Source organism: Bos javanicus, chromosome 2, assembly GCF_032452875.1.
Source record: "Bos javanicus breed banteng chromosome 2, ARS-OSU_banteng_1.0, whole genome shotgun sequence".
Classification (NCBI taxonomy): Eukaryota; Metazoa; Chordata; class Mammalia; order Artiodactyla; family Bovidae; genus Bos; species Bos javanicus.
Genome location: NC_083869.1, coordinates 29890957 through 29912932, shown reverse-complemented (window position 1 = coordinate 29912932; position 21976 = coordinate 29890957). Strand labels below are relative to the sequence as shown.

At 39.0% G+C, this 21976-nt stretch overlaps 1 protein-coding gene across 1 annotated transcript in view; it reads right to left on the bottom strand.

The window, feature by feature from the left end:
• SCN7A (sodium voltage-gated channel alpha subunit 7) overlaps nt 1-3953 on the bottom strand; it is an 80704-nt gene extending 76751 nt beyond the window's left edge. The window contains exon 1 of the mRNA XM_061436276.1: nt 3598-3953. Coding sequence (XP_061292260.1) covers nt 3598-3607 — 10 coding nt within the window. The 5' untranslated portion in view covers nt 3608-3953. The remainder of the gene's footprint in view (nt 1-3597) is intronic.
• Nucleotides 3954-21976: the final 18023 nt, after the last annotated feature.

The window sequence follows — 21976 nt, the reverse complement described above, 5'->3', positions numbered from 1 at the left end:
CCAGAATCTTTCCAGAACTAGCTATTTTTATGACCCTAGTCAATCAGACCCTTGATCAGAAGAAATGGCCAGAGGCCACCTAAAGAGCTAAGGTCTCAAGAGGGAGGAAAGTATTCTTGCTCCTATGAAAATAATACAAAGGAGAGCTTGCTTTGTATGTAACTTCTAGACTCATTAGCAATCCTGAGACCCTCTGGCCTATGGTTTCAGGCTCCACCAAATCTGTGGAACACAAATTTTAAAATCATTCTAGAACTCGAATAGTCACTGGAACCCTAGAGGCTTCTTAGTATTGGCTCTTTACCTCTGCTCCTGGTCACTCTGAAACCATAGGTCTGCTTTTACGGGATCTACTTATACCACCCTGAAACTACTCTAGCTTTTCAAATGTAGAACCAAATACACAGACACTAATTCCTTCTCAAATTGGAAAGCAACTAGAGAGGAGCCATAAAACAGACTAGGGTGAGACCAGATATGGACCAGAACCAAAGCCTTATCAGGTGCTTAGACGATGCAGTCTCAGCAAAAACCCAAAGAATGAGAGGTTGGTGGATGGGGAGCCTCACTGTGTCATTTAAAGAAGGAGAGAAGGAATATTCCACTCAGCACCATATATTCAACCAGGGACTATGGCCCCCCAGTCAGCATCCTCTTATGTCCTGGTTTAAAACCAAGTGCCCTGGACGGAGTAATCTTTGATCTTTAAAATCAGAAATTTCCCTGAGGGGAGCTTCAACATTTTCATTAAGTTTCTCTTTGATGCTGATACAATCCAGCACCTGGCTGTCACCACAATCAAAACTGTCCACAGAGCTGGCTGTCCTCAGTCAGCAACAAACTGAGTCAATCCAATCAGAAATGCTGTGTACACAATAGAGATACGGTATCTAGACAAATGAGAGTTCCCCGTATCGGCATGGAGTACAACCTCAAAAATTTTCTCTAATATTAAAGGTTCCCTTTTTCAGTGTACACTGAAAAAGTGTACCTTTTTCAGAGGTAAGACCTAGTTTGCATGGCCTTGGTTAGCCCATATTAATAGAAGAAAAGGGGACCAACTCAGGGGAAAATGAGGTTTGTCCATTCAAGTTAGTGTCATATGATGGTGGGTGACAGCACATGGCGGATTGCTTGTCAGGGTGGAAAGAGTTTGTAGATGTCCTGTCACAGTGGACCAGGTGTGACAGGAGTTAGCTGAAATCATGGAACCAGACTCCCAGGAATAAAAGAATGTCTCTTTCAGGCTTATGCCTCCACCATAAGTTTTTAAGAGAAAGTCGTGGTGGTAGGTTGAGGGTTGACTATCTCAGTGGTGTTACAGATCCTGTCATAATGAGATCTAGGACTAGGGCATATTAGGATACTTCTTTCCTAAGTGCGACATTGAGTAAAATATGGTTGCTCCCATTTCCACTGTGCTTTAGGCCTGTATTCATCCTACCTGCACAAAGTTAGTGGGAATGTGTCAACTATCCTCCCAGAGCCTCTCCCACAGCAGAGGACCCAGTTTCTAGGTGCTTAGCTCCAGGGCTCCCTCTCCAGTGGTAACTGACATGGCAACACTGTATCCTGTCATCTGAAATCTGTTGGTTCCTTTTCCTGAGCCTGTCCTATTTCAGGTTTTTCTCCTATTGTTTTGAATACACTGGTAGTAAAAAGGAGCTCACAGTACCTCTCCTCTCAGTGCAGAATTTTAATAAATCCTAGCAGTCAGGAGAAGGCAATGGCACTCCACTCTTGTGGTACTCTTGTCTGGAAAATCCCATGGGCGGAGGAGCCTGGTGGGCTGCAGTCCATGGGGTCGATAAGAGTTGGACATGACTGAGTGACTTCACTTTCACGCTTCACTTTCATGCCCTGGAGAAGGAAATGGCAACCCACTCCAGTGTTCTTGCCTGGAGAATCCCAGGGATGGGGGAGCCTGGTGGGCTGCCGTCTATGGGGTCGAACAGAGTCGGACACGACTGAAGCGACTTAGCAGCAGCAGCAGCAGCAGCAGTCAGGAATAGTGTATTTACGCCTAAACTTTGACTTCCCCTGTGTTAATTAGTGGACCAAATAAATTCAGCAATATCCAAATATTTGATGGTTTCATTCCAAGGAAGTAAGAACATATACCCAAAACAAAATTTAAAACTAAAAAGAAAAAGATAATAAAGCATATTTTGAGAATATTCAAAAGTGTTTAAATATGAATTGTTATCCAAGGCACACAATTTTGTAAGGATGGAGGCTCACAGGTTGAATATACTTTAAATTGTACTGGTGGCAACAGTTCATGACTTGAATTTGAATTTTGCTTTCTCTGGTGCATTCTAGTGAGGCCTGTCAAAACTTATATTGAACTGGACTTTAATTGAGAGCCAGAGAGTGAAGTGGATGAAAATGAGGAACAATTCCTCATACAAGCAGTAGTTATACATGGTACTACCTTTACATAACCCTTCATGTAATCTCTGTCATTTGGTCCTTATCAGGATCTGTAATTTTTTTTTTATTATTTACAAATAAGAAACATAAAGTTTAATCAAAAGTTAAACTACTTCAATTTTACATAAACAAAAATAAAGTTCTGCCACATTAAATTCAAAGTTATTTGTCATATTAAATTCAAAGTTTTCTTCAATGATTCGCTCATCAGTGATTAACCCAAGTAAGCTCATCAAATTATTACTCATGGGTCTTGTCTTCTCTACTTGTAAAACTAGAGGTTGGGTTATAGAAACTTGAATTAGGCCTGGTCATAGCAGAGCCCAGCTTCCTTATATTTGCTACAGACTACATGATAGCTAGGAAGAAAAATATTCACAAAAAGCACCACCCAAACTCCTTCCCATTTCAAGAGATATTTCTGGCCAATATCCAAACTTGACTCTATGATTTCCATTAATGAAAGGAACCCATTAGTGTGTTATTCCGCATGAATTCATCATTTATCCTTCTTAGACCGATATCCTAAGTATTAGAAGCAACATATAACCAGAGTTGTCATGAACACATCATCATCACTTTCAAAAGAAAACCTTTAGAAGGTATGCATTTTACAGAGCCAAACAATGGAAAAATGGAAACAAAAACCTGTTGATCCAAACAGTACCAAAATGCCCAGCCATGAAAATTGGGCATGCCATTTCCTATCACATTTGTGCTGCTAATTTTATACTATTGATTCTTACAGGAAAAGCACCAACCTTGAAATCACTAAGTTACTTGGAGTAAGAGATAAGATTTGTTAGAAGTATACTTTATCCGGCATAAGCTTTTATTCCTTCTGTTCTATTATTGTACCATGTAACCAAAAAGTCATTACCATATAAGGTGTTTAGAAATTTTACACTACCAGAGCATCTTGCTTTTTCAGAAGCTTACCTGGTGAGATGAGAAAACTGACCACACACAACATGCAGTGCAGGGAAAACATTCAGACGGTGGCTGCTGTTGAAGCAGTTCTCTTAATCTGAGCCCAGAATTTCCTACTGGGGACCCTAAGGGTGTGTATGGGGTGGGGCAGGCAGGGTGGGTCGGAAAGGCTGGCAGCAGAGGACAGCTATCACCAACCCGGGACTGGGCACTCAGCAAGAAAAAGGTACTTACTTGCTGCCATGTGACAGGTTTCCACCAGCACCTAAGGGAACCCTGAGCAGCTGGGCTCCCTGGACCCCCTTTCTCCTCTTGGGTTCTCTTTCCTCCGGGATCTCTGGTTTCCTGAGTTCTGGTTGCTCAGGAGGTGGCGTCTGCCCTCACCAGCTGATGCCACCCAGATCACGACAGCTCAGCAGTCAACGGACCCCACCGAATTGCCGGCTAGAAAGTGTCTCTGGGGCGGCTGTCCAGTCAGTCACCCAAAGACCTCTCCAGCGCAGAGGCGCAGTGGAGTCCTGCCCGCCGCGGGGAAGCTGCTTTTGAGTCCTCCTCAGTCCTCCCGCCCCTCTCCCAGCCACGCCACGCTCGCCGACTCCCTCATCCCCAGGCCAGTGCGCGACCTCAGCCTCCGCACCGGGCGTGGGCGGGGTGATAATGACCCGGACGGTCCGCGGCGGCTGCTGCGGCTGGAACAGCAGCAGCTGTGGCGTCTCTTCTACCCGCTGCTCGGGAAGGGAGGGGGCGAGAGGAGCAGGTGGGGTGAAGAGGGGCAGCGGGGAGAGGACTGAATGGAGAATAGAGGAAGGGCAGGGATGCGGTTGGGGGTGGGCCAAGAGAGGCGAATAGGAGGGACAGGAGCGGGAGAGGAGGAAAAGGCAGCAAACTCAGGTCTTTACCTCTAGTTGCTTGCTCTCTCTCCTTGCCTAGCTGTCCCCTTAGAGCCTGCCAGGGGCAGTTGTGAGCCTGCAGCGTTCAAATCTGGACGTGGCTGTAGAGGTGTGCTCGCGCTCCTGTGTGGGTGGAGGGAGGGGAAACGGTGTGTGGATGTTCAGGAAAGAATGGGTTGGAGTCCCTACAACCTTCTCCCTGGAGATGAGATTTCGTTCCCATTCTGGTGACTTGAAACACAAGGACAGAGGAACAGTTATCCACATCTTGAAAAACTAGCGCACAATAGCGTACTTCAGGGTCGCGAAAGAAAATGTTGGACCCGCTTTCCCAGAGGGAGTTTGGAAAATTTTGCTGCATCACAGAACATTCATTTTATAACCCAATCTTGTTCAATAGTGAAGTTTCCTTAACAACAACAACAACAAAGAGTCCTAAAACATATATAATAAAAATAAGGAAAAGGTAAAAGAAATTATGTGTATTTATAAGAGGCTCAAATTTTATGTTCCAAGGCATCAGACAGAAAAATAAAGGAGAACTAAGCTAAGTTCTGTCCAAGCCATGTCAGAAACAGCATGCTTCATCCATGATTCATAGAAAAGGTTTTATTACTTCTATTTTGTTTGCTTGTTTAAATTATACATTTGCTATGGAAAGTTTCCAAATATATACAAAAATAGAAAGCGTAATAAACTCCTATGTACTCAGCCTCAACTATTGTCAATATGAAGTCAATTTTATTTTATCTATACCCACATTTTTACCTTGGATTAGTTTAAAAGTAGTACGGTTATTTCAATATTTTGGCCACCTGATATGAAGATCTGACTTATTTGATTCTGGGAAAGATTGAGGGCAGGAGGAGAAGGGGATGACAGAGGATGAGATGGTTGGATGGCATCACCGACTCAATGGACGTGGGTTTGGGTGGACTCCGGGAGTTGGTAATAGACAGGGAGGCCTGGCGTGTTGCAGTTCATGGGGTTGCAAAGAGTCAAACACGATTGAGCGACTGAACTGAATTGACAGTTATTTCGTTTTATCCAAAAAAAATCATCACATGTCTCTGAATGATAAGGGCTTCTAAAGAATAAAGCCCCCCCAGAAGACCAATACAATTATCATACCAACAACTAATAATCATTATTTTGGAGTCAAACATCCACTTGATTTATTTTTAATAGACAACATGTGAATTACCAGCCTCTCTTCCTCACACTTTGTGGTTACATTCCAAGTAGATTTTCTAATTCACTGAACTTTTCTTGAAGCAATTCAACTTACACATCCTCCTCACCCAGTAAAATTTGATGCATCTTTCTGTACATTCAATCATAGTACAAATGATAAAAATTTGATAAAATTTAAAATAAATAAATAATAAAAACATGATAAAAATTTAGCCAATATAAAATATCGAATACTTTAAAGTTTAAATAAGATGTCTGACATAAAATAAAGAGAAATACTGCTTTGTATAATGTGCAACTAAAATAAGCAACTAATCCCAAGAGGTTGTGCAAACCAGTAATAGAAACCAGAGGCAAACAGAAAGGAAACCGATGATACTAGATTTACCTTCTGAGTTGAGCAACCAATTTTTGTTGTTATTCTGGAGCAAATATTTTCTTTCTACTATAGATAATATTGCTATGCTAATCTGACAAATTTTTAGCAATTATTATGCTCCTAATAATAATAATTATAGCTGATAATCACATTTTGGGTTGCTGTGCCGGGGCAAATGTTTGGTGGGAGGGGTTATTTGCAGTTTGTTTTCCAGGCTTCTGCCTTAAGAATCTTATATATTCCAACCTGTGCATCCAGAATATGTACTCAGAAGGTAGACTCTCTAGACCCACTTGCCCTTACTGCTCATCAGGAGAAACCTTTTCTATCACACTACACTTGAACCAGATAAATCCCTGGGGGAATTATTTCCCTCAAAGCCTGCTTCAGTGGAGGCTGTTTATTCTAACCTCAAAGATGTTAGTCTTGGGAGTGTGAATGGGCCTGATGTTTTGATTCTCACTCCACATCACCACATCTAGAGTTGGTAAAACCTTAAACAATTGCCCCAAAATACAAACAAATCAAAACATATCTTCCTTTGAAAGTATGTCTTTTAGGTGTATCATCCTTTTCTTTTTTCGGTCGAGCATTTATCTTTGGCTTCCCTTGTGGCTCAGCTGGTAAAGAATCTGCCCGCAATGTGGGAGACCTGGGTTCGATCCCTGGGTTGGGAAGATCTCCTGGAGAAGGGAAATGCTACCCACTACATTAATCTGGCCTGGAGAATTCCATGGACTATAGTCCATGGGATCACAAAGAGTTGGACACAACTGAGCAACTTTTACTTTTCTGACTTTATAATATTTTTATTAATTAAGGATTTATTTTCTGGTTGGCAGTTTCCCGTGCTGTCTGGACTCAACAAATTTCTCATCCATTTGGATGCTGATAACCATTTTAATAGCCTAGTTTCGAATTTCCTTCCTAATAGGTGATTTTTCTCTAGTCTGTTTTGGCTATTAAATCCCACACTCACACTTTGAATCTTGTCATAGCTAGCAACTTCTTGTTTTTCTCTGTAACATTTATCTGACATGCTAAATATCAGTTCCTGATATCTTTTTTCTGTTTTTTTCCCACCAGAATCCATGCTGCATGACAAAGGGGAATTGTTTATTCCCTGTTGTAAGATGCTTAGAACAGAGGGTGTAATACAGTAGGTACTCAGTAAATCTGCTAAAAGAATGAACCCCAAGCATACTCTCAGTTAACTGAGTGCTTCTTGGAAAAATGTGGTGATTCACCACAGTGATAAGTCATAGGCCACATTTAATATGAAGAATGTGAAAATTGTTTGTTGATCTGCTTTCATTCTGCTGAATTTGTGATACTAATGTACTTTAATGCTTCTGTGATACTCAAGTGTGAATATTTCCCCTGGCTGCAGAATCTTGATGCAAAGCAGAGAACTGTCTAAAGAGAAGTGATAGAAATAAGAAAGTCCAATTTTGTCTGTGGGGAATGCCAAGACACTCGGAGACATAAAGCACTCAGCATCAAAGTGAAGTGAAAGTGAAGACACTCAGTCTTGTCCGACTCTTTGCGACCCCATGGACTGTAGCCTACTGATGGGATTTTCCAGGCAATAGTACTGGAGTGGATTGCCATTTCCTTCTCCAAAACAAAACCCTTATTCTAACCTACTAAGGAACAGACATTGGTTTGGGATTGTTGTCAAAATCCAGGCCTAGATATTTTTAAGAATGAATATAAAATAAACTATATTGTAGAAACATGTCTCTGAATAACTCAAATTTTATGATTGTTAAGAGTTCATATTTTCTTTTGCAAATACTAGTTAACTTCCCACGTCATGTGTAATATCACAAGCAAATGCCTATGATCCTTTTTGTCTTAGTCAGTTAGAGCTGATATAAAATATATCACAAACTTGGTGGTTTATAAATAACAGAAAATCATTTCTCACAATTTTGGAGGCTAGAAAGTGCCTGTGGAGTGAGGTTCTGTGTTGCAGACTGCAGGTTTGTCATTGTATCCTCCTATGATGAACTGAGAGAAGACAAAAGCTCTCTCATGATTCTTACAAAGGGATTAAATCCACTGACAAGGGCTCAACCTCTATGACTCCATCTAATCCTAATCACTTCTCAAGGACCCTGTCTCCTAATGCTGTCACACTGGGGAGTAGGGTTTCAACATGTGAATTTTTTTGGAGGAGTACACAAAGATACTATCTGTAATAACCTTCCTTTCAGTTTTTATCATCGTAACCTACCTACATCGTCAGTGCTGCAAAACTAAAATCTGTTCCTTATGATTATTTTTCTTTGTATATTCTACTTATGATTCTGACTATAGTTGAACTCCTTAGAACTGTCCCAAGAAAACCTTGCCATAGTTTTCAATTCTGTCCCAAGTTCCAGAACTATAAGAATTTGGAAAGTGAACATAACTGTAAAAAGTTGCTTAAACAGTTACAGAGAAACAAAATAAATGTTTTGATTCTTAAGGACTCTCAGAATTGAAAGAGCAGACCGTAGATGGTGAGAGTCAACTGGAGTCCCGGTACAAAAAATGTGGGCAAAAATCCTTTTAGAGCTTTAATTATCAGTTGATAAATTACTAAACTGGTTCTAGTTTCTCAGATTGCCTGTAATATATAGTATATGTATATGTAAACAATGTCCCATTTTGGACTCTTTCCCAAAATGTTCCAAATAGTCAACAGAGACTATCAGTGAAAAGCAAAATTAAATATTGGAAATCAGCAGGGAAAAATACATCAAATATTTCATTTGGAAAACACATTCATATAGTATAAGGTGGACCATTCTGTGTCTGTATTCATCTCATAGTTTTCTATGGTGCCAAGAATCAGATTGGACAAATCACAGACACACCTGGAGTCTGTGTTCAAAATGTTCCTGATCACTATGAGCACTGACGTTTCAGTGGTATAATCCTCACCTGCCAAAGGTTATTGATCACAGTGCATTCCATCTTGTAATTTTGTATTTAAGATTCATCTACTAAGTAATTTCTAACCAGTCTTGGCAGAAACTCAAAATACTTTCTAGTGAAATAATAAAACACAAAACAAAGATAATTACAAAATCACAATTTGTTGTTATCTGAATGTTCTATTCTAATTTTTGTGTCCATATGTGAAATAGTTGAATATATGCATGTAGTATATAAAAGTAGTATTTGACTACAGTAACAAAAACCTAAAAAACTGTGGCTTAAATATGGTATAATTTATTCCTCTCAAACTTAATAATCTATATAGAGGGGAGTTCAGGACTATAAAATATCACCAAATCAGGCTCTTTCAGTTTTGTTGATCTGTCATCTCTACTATATTATGCAATTATTTGAAGGATTCAGGATTGTTCATCAACATTTGTATTACAGTAGGAAAAGGGAGTAAAGAAAATGTAATTCACACCCATTTCATGAAAGATAGCACTTCAAAAGATAGCACATTCTTGAGCTCATATTATGTTGGCCAGAACTTAAACCCATAGATACAAACTAGTGAATGTCATGTGTATTCTGATGTCTATTTGGTGAGCCAAAAGTTGAGGCTTCTACTAATGTAGACAAAGGTAAGAATAAATATTGGGGATGACCAGTAACTTCTGTCATGCCATGTCTGCATCTGCAGTTAGCATTCTGATTGGATTGAATGGCCTCACCACACAGTAAATTAGAGGGAAAATGTGGACTCCTAAAGATTTAAGAACTTATCAAAGTATAACTAAATTTACCAATAAACATTTCTTCCACCTAAATTAGAATTATCAGGAAAGAAATTCAGATTGAAAAACAATCATTTGAACAGTTACAATATTGGATGCTAGTTTGTTTCCTCAAATGCATTAGGTTTCTTACCCATCAAGAGTGATACTGGTGGGGTTCCCTGGTGGCTCAGTGGTGAAGAATCCACCTGCCAGCACAGAAGACATGGGTTCGATCCCTGATATGGGAAGATCCCACATGCTGTGAAGCAAATAAGCCCCTGCACCACAACTATTGAGCCTCTGCTCTAAAGTCCAGGAGCTGCAACTTCTCAAGCCTGTGTACCCTAGAGCCTACGCTCTACAAGAGAAGCCACTGCAGTGAGAAGCCTGCATACCACAACTAAAGAGTAACCCCTGCTCTCCACAAGTAGAGAAAAGCCCATGCAGCAACCAAGACTCAGCACAGCCATAAATAAATAAATAATAAATAATAAAAAACACGAATACTGTGAATGCCCAGATAATCATCTCTGCAGACAGCTAGAAAATCTCAGGAATTAGGGAGAGAAGGGAAACTTGCACCTGGGCTAAATTGGGTGCTGAAAATAGGGAGTTGTTTGAAAATCTGTAGGCCATCAGAGGTCCAACTCTAGCCTATCCCACTAGCTGCTCTCTTTCTCAACTCAAGGTAGGAAGTATATTCTCTAGAAAATTTGGATTATAAAGACCTGAAATCTCAAATATTAAACAGAGAGAAGAATAGAGAGAAGAGCTGGACTGAAAGGAAGAACACTAATAAAAATTTTTATTCTAGCAACTTAGATACCCATCAACAGATGAATGAATAAAGAGCTTGTAGGACATATATACAATGGAATATTACTTAGGCATAAAAAGTAATGAATTTGAGTTAGTTGCAGTGATGTGGATGAAACTAGAGTCTGTTATATAGAGTGAAGTAAGCCAGAAAGAGAAAAACATATATAGTATATTAACACATACATATGGAATCTAGAAAAATGGTACTGATGAATCTATTTGCAGGGCAGGAACAGAGATGCAGATGTAGAGAAGGGACATGTGGTCACAGTGTGGGGAGGAGAGGGTGGGACAAATTGAAAGAGTAGGATTGACATATATACACTATTGTGTGTAAAATAGATAAGCTAGTGGGAAGCTGCTATACAGCACAGGGAGCTCAGCTTGGTGCTCTGTGAGGACCTAGAGGGGTGAGATGTGGGGGTGGGAGGGAGGCTCAAAAGGGAGGACATATATGTAGTTATAGCTGACTCATACTGTCGTACAGCAAAAACCAACAAGACATTGTAAAGCAATTATCCTCTATTTTTTTTTAATTTGCATTCTAGATGATGAGACTCTCCGCTGTGCTCCAGGTAATTTCCCTTAATTAGAATCAATATTCTGGTAATCACATTTTATATTTCAGAAAGAAGATTCTAGGATCTCCTCCTGCAAAATTTGGCATATCCCATAGGATAGACTCATTGCTACTGGTACTTTGATACCTTCAACAACAATTAACTGATTACTGGATCATCCTAGAATAAAGTCTTCTAGTCCGCAAGATTTACTTCATCAATCCTCAGACCTATGCATAAATATACAGTGTATCTGATTAGTTACTTAGTGATCACTAAACAAGAATCACTTGACATTTGAGGAATGACTTCATCATGGCAGAGAAGAACTCAATCAAATCTACTGAACAAAATAACTTTTTGAAGGTAAAGACAGAGTAAGGCACAGAAGAAAATTCAAAGAAAATATAATTAACATGAGAAATGAGTTATATGTCCATGGAACAAAGATAGGATGTACTATTTTGAAGGATCAGTATATGAAATAGCTCTTGAAATCTTAATCTATGATTGATGGTGATGATGCTGATAATGATGGAAGAGTTTGATAATAATATTGTGGAAATGATCAAGTATGTACAAATAAAGAGACTGCTGCTGCTGCTGCTGCTAAGTCACTTCAGTCATGTCCGACTCTGTGTGACCTTAGAGATGGCAGCCCACCAGGCTCCCCCGTCCCTGGGATTCTCCAGGCAAGAATACTGGAGTGGGTTGCCATTTCCCTCTCCACTGCATGAAAGTGAAAAGTGAAAGTGAAGAGACAACAGTATATTAAAGATAAAATAAGAGACAAAATTCAAAGGCTCAATCTTCAGCTTCCAGAAGGAAAATATGGTGAATAAGTGAGAATAAATAATAAAACAAACAACACAAAGAAATTTCTTAGAATTGAAGGACCCAAGTCTCCCAACTGAATGGGCCCAGAGATAGCCAATCCATTTAAGTGGAAATAATTTCTCAACACGGAAAATAACCATGAAATACTAGAATTTTTAGATAAAGATATTAAAGTTCCCAGACAGAAAAAGCTGGATTAAAACTCAACATTCAAAAAACAAAGGTCATGGCATCCAGTTCCATCACTTAAGCAAATAGATGGGGAAACAATGGAAACACTGACAGATTTTATTTTCTTGGGCTCCAAAATCACTGCAGATTGTGACTACAGACATGAAAATAAAAGATGCTTGCTCCTTGGAAGAAAAGCTATGACAAACCTAGACAGCATATTAAAAGGTATAGACATCAGTTTGCTGACAAAGGTCCTTATAGTCAAAGCTATGGTTGTGAGAGTTGGGCCATAAAGAAGGCTGAGCACTGAAGAATTGACGCTTTTGAACCATGGTGTTGGAGAAGACTCTTAAGAGTCCCTTGAACTGCAAGGAGATCAAACCAGTCAATCATAAAGGAAATCAACACTGAATATTCACTGGAAGGACTAATGCTGAAGCTGAAGCTCCAATACTTTGGCCACTTGATGTGAGAGTCAACTCATTACAAAAGACTCTGCTGCTGGGAAAGATTGAAGGCAGGAGGAGAAGGGGATGACAGAGGACAAGATGGTTGGATGGAATCACTGACTCAATGGACATGAGTTTGAGGAAGCTCCAGAGTTGGTGAAGGACAGGGAAGCCTGGTGTGCTGCAGTTCATGGGGTCCCAAAGAGTTGGACATGACTGAGTGCCTGAACAACAATAACAGACAGAAAAATAAATGAGTTACATATCTTTCTCCCAAATCTCGGGTGTAATATCATTCTCCAACAAAATCAAGCAGATTCCTTTGAGAGAGGGCTGATTGTAGGACTGGGACATGTAATATATAAGATGAGTCTGGAGCATCTTGCTTTTCTAGAAAATAAAAGCTCAAAAAACTTCACAGTAAATAGGGCATATCAAAACAAAGAGACATGAGAGCCAACTGAAAGCTACTAATGACCAAAGCTAGAACAAATTGAGCAATGAAATAAGTAAAGTAGTGTTGGATTATAACCCAAAGTATAAAATATCCATGAGTTCATGCTGATATAAATAAATGATTGAATATGATAATAAATGTGGGAGAAGAGACAAATCTTCCATGCAGAGGAATTCTAAATAATTTATATAGATTCTCCACACTGAAGGAGAGGGAGCATAACTCCTTACCCCTTAAGTCTGGGTTTCACATAGATACTTCTGTCCTAAGTGTACAGTATTGAAATGGGGGGAAAGAGTAACCTTAAAATGCAGAAACCTGACAATCCTACCTCAGCCAGGTGATCAACATCAACAGTCATAAACCTGTTAATAGTATACAGTCTTATGAAATGACTTGATGGAAATAGCACTTTACCTCTGTGATCTTCTTCCCAAAATTTGTATCTGCAAACACAAAGAAAAATATCAGACAAATCCCAATAGAGGAACAACTTCCAACTTATCTGACTGGTACTCTTCAAAACTGTTTATGACATTAACGCAAGGAAAAGTCTCAGAAACTGTCATATCCAAAAGAAGCCTAAGGATACAACTGAATATAAAGATGATAAGCTGGATGGGATCCTGGAACAGCAAAAAGGACATGAGGTTAAAAACTATGGATTCCAGTTAATAATTTTATCAACATTGGTTCATTAATTGTGACAAATGTATCATACCAATAAAAAATGTAAACAGTAAGGGAAACTCGTGTGTGTGTGTGTGTGTGTGTGTGTGTGTGTGTGTGTGTTGGAAGGGGTGGGGAGAATGTATATAGAACTGTTTGTATTATGTTTTCAAAAAATTTTTTATAAATCTAAAACTACTGTATAAGAAATGCAGTATTATTAGGACAAAATAAAAGAGAAACAGATATTTCCATATTCTCAAAGAATCTAGTCACAAAATAGACATTGATTACAAAGGAAAAAATAGTAACTTCACAGTGGAGTTTCTTTATGTTGGCCTCTGTCAGGCCAACATAAAGAAATAATCAAAATGAGGCAGCCTGGATGGGAGGGGAGTTTGGGGGGAAAATGGATAATGTATATGTATGGCTGAGTCCCTGTGCTATTCACCTGAAACTACCACAATATTATTTGACAATTGGCTATACCCCAAGACAAAACATTGAAAAAATTAACGTCACCAGTAATAAGACATGTAATATTTTGTCAGAATATTCACAAATTCAATTTAATCAGGAGAGCACACAAAGCAAACTCAAATGGAGAGATAAACTAAAAAATAACTGGTCCATGTACATCAAAGGTGTCCAAGTCACTCAAGGCAAAGACAGACCAAGAGGCCGTGAGAGATTGTAGAGACCAAGGAGGCTCGACAAGTACAGATAATGCGGAATTCTGGACTTTATCCTGAGTTATTAATACAACATTGGTGGAAAAACTAGTGAAATTCTAGCAAAATCTGTAGATTAAAACCACAACACAAAGAATTGTGCTATAGGAATCCAGAAGGCAATGGGGTGCCAAGTTCAAATATCCAGAGAAGAATTCAATCTAGTATTTTAGACACAGCTAAACAATCAGTTTAGCTTATTGCCAAATTCAGACTTAAATTGAAGAAAGTAGGGAAAACCACTAGACTATTCAGGTGTGACCTAAATCAAATCCCTTATGACTATCCAGTGGAAGTGACAAATAGATTCAAGGAATTGGATCTGATAGACAGAGTGCCTCATGAACTATGGATGGAGGTTCCTGACATTTTACAGGCAGCAGTGATCAAAACCACCCCCAAGAAAAAGAAATGCAAAAAGGCAAAATGGCTGTCTGAGGAGGCCTATGAAAAAACAGCTATGAAAAGAAGAGATGTGAAAGGCAAAGGAGAAAAGGAAAGATATACCCATCTGAATGCAGAGTTCCAAAGAATAGCAAGGAGAGATAAGAAAGCCTTCCTCACTGATCAACGCAAAGAAATAGAGGAAAATAATAGAATGGGAAAGACTAGAGGTCTCTTCAAGAAAATTAGAGATACCAAGGGAACATTTCATGCAAAGATGGGCTCGATAAAGGACAGGAATGGTATGGACCTAACAGAAGCAGAAGATATTAAGAAGAGTTGGCAAGAATACACAAAACTATACAAAAAAGATCTTCATGACCTAGATAATCACAATGGTGTGATCACTCACCTAGAGCCAGACATCCTGGAAGGCGAAATCAAGTGGGCCTTAGGAAGCCTCACTATGCACAAAGCTAGTGGAGGTGATGGAATTCCAGTTGAGCTATTTCAAATCCTGAAAGATGATGCTGTGAAAATGCTGCACTCAATATGCCAGAAAATTTGGAAAACTCAGCAGTGGCCATAGGACTTCTGGAAAAAGTCAGCTTTCATTTTAATCCCAAAGAGAGGCAATGCCAAAGAATGTTCAAACTACAGCACAATTCCAGTCATCTCACATGCTAGGAAAGTAATGCTCAAAATTCTCCAAGCCAGGCTTCAATAGTACATGAACCATGAACTTCCAGATGTTCAAGCTGGATTTAGAAAAGGCAGAGGAAACAGAGGTCAAATTGCCAACATCCCTTGGATCGCCGAAAAAGCAAGAGAGTTCCAGAAAAACATATCCTTCTTTATTGAATATGCCAAAGCCTTTGACTGTGTGTATGACAACAAACTGGAAAATTCTTCAAGAGATGGGAATTCCAGACAACCTTACCTGCTTCCTGAGAAATCTGTATGCAGGTCAAGAAGCAACAGTTAGAACTGGACATGGAACAACAGACTGGTTCCAAATAGGAAAAGGAGTATGTCAAGACTGTATATTGTCTTCCTGCTTATTTAACTTCAATGCAGAGTACATCATGAGAAACGCTGGGCTAGAAGAAGCGCAAGCTGGAATCAAGATTGCCGGGAGAAATAACAATAACCTCAGATATGCAGCTAACACCACCCTTATGGCAGAAAGTGAAGAACAACTAAAGAAACTCTTGATGAAAGTGAAAGAGGAGAGCGAAAAAGTTGGCTTGAAACTCAACATTCAGAAAAATAAGATCATGGCATCTGGTCCCATCACTTCATGGCAAATAGATGGAGAAACAGTGGAAACCGTGGCTGACTTTATTTTTTTGGGCTCCAAAATCACAGCAGATGGTGACTGCAGCCATGAAATTAAAAGATGCTTGCTCCTTGGAAGAAAAGCTATGACCAACCTAGACAGCTTATTAAAAGCAGAGACATTACTTTGCCAACAAAGGCCTATCTAGTCAAAGCTATGGTTTTTCTAGTAGTCATGTATGGATGTGAGAGTTGGACTGTGAAGAAAGCTGAGCGCTGAAGAATTGATGCTTTTGAACTGTGGTGTTGGAGAAGACTCTTGAGAGTCCCTTGGACTGCAAGGAGATCCAACCAGTCCATTCTAAAGGAGATCAGTCCTGAATATTCATTGGAAGGATTGATGCTGAAGCTGAATCTCCAATACTTTGGCCACCTGACACGAGGACCTGACTTATTTGAAAAGACCCTGATGCTCAGAAATATTGAAGGTGGGAGGAGAAGGGACAACAGAGGATGAGATGGCTGGATGACATTACCGAGTCAATGGACATGAGTTTGAGTAAACTCCGAGAGTTGGTGATGGACAGGGAGGCCTGGCATACAGCAGTCCATGGTGTCACAAAGAGTCGGACATGACTGAGTGACTGAACTGAAGTGAGCTGAAACCATCATTAACATAAGAGAATGATATAAGTAATTTTCAGACATGGGAATTCTCAAAACTTTATTTTCCATGTTTTTATGAAATTATTAAAAAATGTGATTTATCCAGAAAGAATAATACAAAAATATTCCTGGGATCTGATAAATAGGGTTTCAAAACAGAACAAATGTGCCAGAATGAGAGATACACTGCAGACTACAAGAGATCCAGTTCAGACTGGATGTAGAAGTAAATGAGGTATTTTACAGAAATTTTGAAGAGTGTGAGAATATTTGGTGGATTCATGTTGATATATGGCAAAACCAACACAATATTGTAAAGTTAAAAAAAAAAGAAAAAATATAAAAATAAAAGAGGTAAAACCTGAAAAAAAACCCAACAATTTAAAAAAATCAGGAAATTTAAAAGTGATTTGAGTATTAACCCTAGCAAAACAAAATCTCTCTCTCACACACACACACACACACACACACACACACACAAGGAAATATGTTTATGGTACTCTCCTTGACTTAGCAGAATGTTATTATCAAAGCAACCAATGTGGATTTAATCTGTGTCATATGGCAATGTGATTAGGATGTTTGCATGGGCAAGGGGTGAAAGAGGGGGGAAACACTAATTTTCCATAGTAGAAATCTGATAAATAATATTTTAAATTGATGAGTCAAAAAACAACATTGTCCACATATTATTTGTAAATTTGGAAGAAGATTATAGATGAAAGCTAAAATAATTTAAAGGGTTGCCTGCCTAAAGTCAAGAAAATGAATTTTTATACATGTCTTTGAGGACTATTTAACATTTTAATCAATGTTTATGTTTTACTTTAGTAAAACACAAAATTAATTGAAAATAATGTTGATATATAATTTCCCATCAAGTTACAATATCAACATCAGGATATAAATATTGTCCCACCTCTCCTCTTGACTGATGCTTTAACTCTTTATCCCATCTGAAGAAAAGACAAACTTGAGTGAGAGATTTCACAAAAGAAGTATTCAAGAGATGATTCTCTGAAGAGATGCTGGCATCCCCAATTTGTCACATCATCAGAAATGAAAGAAATTTCCAGAGTCACCCCATATTCAATTGGCTCTTCTCTTGTTAAGTGAATATTGCATTGATAGCCATAGCCTGAGAAATTCACCTACACATTCTTCCAGACTCCACTCTCACATTCAAGAAAGTCTACTTGTAAGTGCCATCTTGTAACTCCCTGCAAACAAAGAAAAACAAGGTGTGTTGTTCACAATCAGGTTCTACAAGGATACGTTGTTAGACACAGCAAGTCTCTGACCAACAACCATGAGAGGAATTCAGGATGAAAAATAGCATGGGACACCCTGTGCTCTGGGTAAACAGGTCCCATAGATAGATGTGTATATCTCAGGAAGAATTTATTTTAGTGGACCCAGATTCTCACATCTTTCTAAATAATCAAAAAAGCAGTAAAATCATTAACCTGAGATATCTGTTATTTGTAACTAGAAGTAGCCTTTTACCAAGATGTATGCTTGACTGCATACATAGCCAAAAATCATATATAAACTGGCTTCTCCTCTACTTCTTGGGAGCAATTTCCTCAGAGCTACTGAGCAATTGTCTTTCGGCTATCGTCTTCTCTAAGGTCCCTGAATAAAACTTAAACTCACAGCTCTTAAGTTGTGTGTTTTTCTTTAAGTCAACATTCCCACTGGAAACTGTTCCAGAAGCAACTACATCTCTTTGGAAACAAAAAGCAACTGCCTTTTAGGACCCCCACCTCCCCATGCCCCAATATTCCAGCTGATGGAGGGAGCAAATCTTTTTTTTTTTTTCTAATTGGAGGCTAATTACAACATTGTAGTGGTTTGTGCCATACATTGACATGAATCAGCCATGGGTGTACGTGTGTTCCCATCCTGAACCCCTTTCCCACCTCCCTCCCCATCCCATCCCTCAGGGTCATCCCAGTGCACAAGTCCTGAGCACCCTGTCTGATGCATTGAACCTGGACTGGCGATCTGTTTCACATATGATAATATGCATGTTTCAATGTTATTTTCTCAGATCATCTCACCCTCGCCTTCCCCCACGGAGTCCAACAGTCTGTTCTATTCATCTGTGTCTCTTTTGCTCTCTTGCATATAGGGTTATCGTTAACCATCTTTCTAAACTCCATATATATGCGTTAGTATACTGTATTGGTGTTTTTCCTTCTGGCTTACTTCACTCTGTATAATAGGCTCCAGTTTCATCCACCTCATTAGAACTGATTCAAATGTATTCTTTTTAATGGCTGAGTAATACTCCATTGTGTATATGTACCACAGTTTTCTTATCCATTCGTCTGCCGATGGACATCTAGGTTGCTTCCATGTCCTGGCTATTATAAACAGTGCTGCAATGAACATTGGGGTACACGTGTGTCTTGCAATTCTGATTTCCTTGGAGGGAGCAAATCTTGAATGAAACAGTAGTCCAGCAGGGTTCATATCTTGCCAACACCATCTTTTCTGATGCACAACAGACATCAGCTAATGTGAATAGATAATCATCTAAATCCAGAATTCTGAAGTTTTATGAAGGGAAATAAGTCAGGTATTTTCCCTTCACCATGTTATAAAAAACAAAAAGAATTATTATTTCATTCTTCTTTCTGGATCTGCTTCTTCTACATTGGTCAAGCCATTTTGCCTCTTGTTTTATCTTCCCTTCAATAGTTTATCCTTCATTTTAAAAATCCTTAGGAAACCCTTTGCTGTCTCCTACCAGATCAAATTAATTATCCCAGCTATGGGCTTTCACATTACTTATTGTAATTTAGTTATTCATTGTGCCACTCTCTTTTTGATTTTTATCTTCTTCTCAGAATGTAACATCCAAGGGGTCAGTGACTGTGTCGTCCTTACCATTGTGTCTCAGTATGAGCTCTGCAGATTCAAGAATTTTTGTATAGTTTATCTATAAAACAAAATAATAATGTACCAGAGTCTAAAGTCATTGGGATGGTTAAATAATGCAATCTATATAAGGCTCATTAATTTACAGTAATTACTTAATAAATGTTATATTTTATTGCAATTAAATTTTTTATTATAGATTATTAAGGAACAATCACAACAACAACAGAACAACAATGCAATTTCCAAACACCTACTTTAGAATAAACTAGAAGGGTCAAAAAAAATAGTATCACATTGTAATTAGACAAGCTTCCTAAGAACTGTGGCTACATAATGTAAAGTATAATGAGGATTTTGGCCACACTAGAGAAGGCAGAAAATAAATTATGCATGATGAATAGGAAAGAAAAGTAAGATTCCCAAGTGTACTAAACATAAAATTATTAAAGTCATATTGAACAAGGCTTTTCTTTGCACAGTTCTGGCCTTGGTACTAGGAAACATATGTAAGAATATTAAAACATAGTACCAAGTGTAATCAGCTTATATTAAGTGCTTAATTAATATTTATTGATAAAATAGTTTATAACTAGTGGTTTTACATATTTCCCACAAAATGTAACATATCGTTTAACAGAAACATTTCTCTTCTTAGAGGAGGTCTAGTGAAATAAGAGATTTAAAGCTCTGTAAATAGTTTTGCACTCTTATGGCAGAAAGTGAATAGGAACTAAAAAGCCTCTTGATAAAGTGAAAGTGGAGAGTGAGAAAGTTGGCTTAAAGCTCAACATTCAGAAAACGAAGATCATGGCACCCGGTCCCATCACTTCATGGGAAATAGATGGGGAAACAGTGGAAACAGTGTCAGACTTTATTTTTGGGGGCTCCAAAATCACTCCAGATGGTGACTGCAGCCATGAAATTAAAAGACGCTTACTCCTTGGAAGGAAAGTTATGATCAACCTAGACAGCATATTCAAAAGCAGAGATATTACCTTGCCATTGAAGGTCCATCTAGTCAGAGCTATGGTTTTTCCTGTGGTCATGTATGGATGTGAGAGTTGGACTGTGAAGAAGGCTGAGCGCCGAAGAACTGACGCTTTTGAACTGTGGTGTTGGAGAAGACTCTTGAGAGTCCCTTGGACTGCAAGGAGATCCAACCAGTCCATTCTGAAGGAGATCAGCCCTGGGATTTCTTTGGAAGGAATGATGCTAAAGCTGAAACTCCAGTACTTTGGCCACCTCATGCGAAGAGTTGACTCATTGGAAAAGACTCTGATGCTGGGAGGGATTGGGGGCAGGAGAAGAAGGGGACGACAGAGGATGAGATGGCTGGATGGCATCACTGACTCGATGGACGTGAGTCTGAGTGAACTCCGGGAGTTGGTGATAGACAGGGAGGCCTGGCATGCTGCGATTCATGGGGTCACAAAGAGTCGGACACGACTGAGCGACTGAACTGAACTGAACTGAACTGAAATAGTTTTGCAGGACTTCTCAATGTGATTATTCAAGTCTGTCTCCACATATACAGCCTTTCTTCCCTAAGATGACCAAAACTGAGGCTTTTTTACTTTTCCCTAAGATTTACATATCCCCTCTCTTCCTGATCTTCCCCCCTCCCCCACCCCCCTTTTTTTTTAAAAAAAAAAAAAAAAGCTTTTTTTTTAAAACTTTCTTCCTTTGGGACCTTGCTCAGTTTTCTGCTTTTTCTTTATCTTTGAATTTTCCCATTAGGCTATAGACTGTAGATGCACTACACACTCCATCCACAGAAAAAGGCACATAGACACAAGCCTAGAACGTTTTGCACTTAGTTTCATAAGATTCATGAGCCAGAGAGTCATTTATGAATCTTAAAGCAGACAGCGTTTCTGCAGAGCACCGCTCTCTTTCCTTTCTCTATCATAGTAAAGGAACAGCTTGTACTTGATATTTTGCTTCCTCCCCATTCATTCCTTCATTCTGTTCTGGAATTTGGCTTTAGGCTCTTCCTGTTGAAATGCTCCTGCCAATCACTAGCGTATCTTACATAAATAAAATCCCATGCAATGGACATGGTGTCTCCATAAGAGCTATAGTGTTCACTCTTCTTTCAGTTTATATTTTCACAAACTTTTTGCAAAGTTTACACTACGAAAATTACAATTGTACATGTTTCAATGCTGATTAACTGAAATTGTATAGTACCATACGTTATAATTCAGTAATCTCATTCTGTTACAATGGTTTTCCCTCTCTGGGAAATCATATTATGTTAGGATTCTGGGAAGTGAGCAGGCACTGTATTAAAGCTGTAAAAAATGATTTGCTATATGTCAGAATCAACAGACACTTTTCAGTTTCCATCTGCCTAACACCTCTGTTGCATCATTATTTCCTTCTTGAAGCTATATTTTTCTTTGTGTTTGCTGATCCTACACTTTTCTAATCCAATTTCTCTGGCCCATTTTCTCAAGAGACCTGGTTTTATTCCAGTTCTTTCTCTAGTCCAGGGCCTTCCAAAATAATTCTCTTTGCAATGACGGAA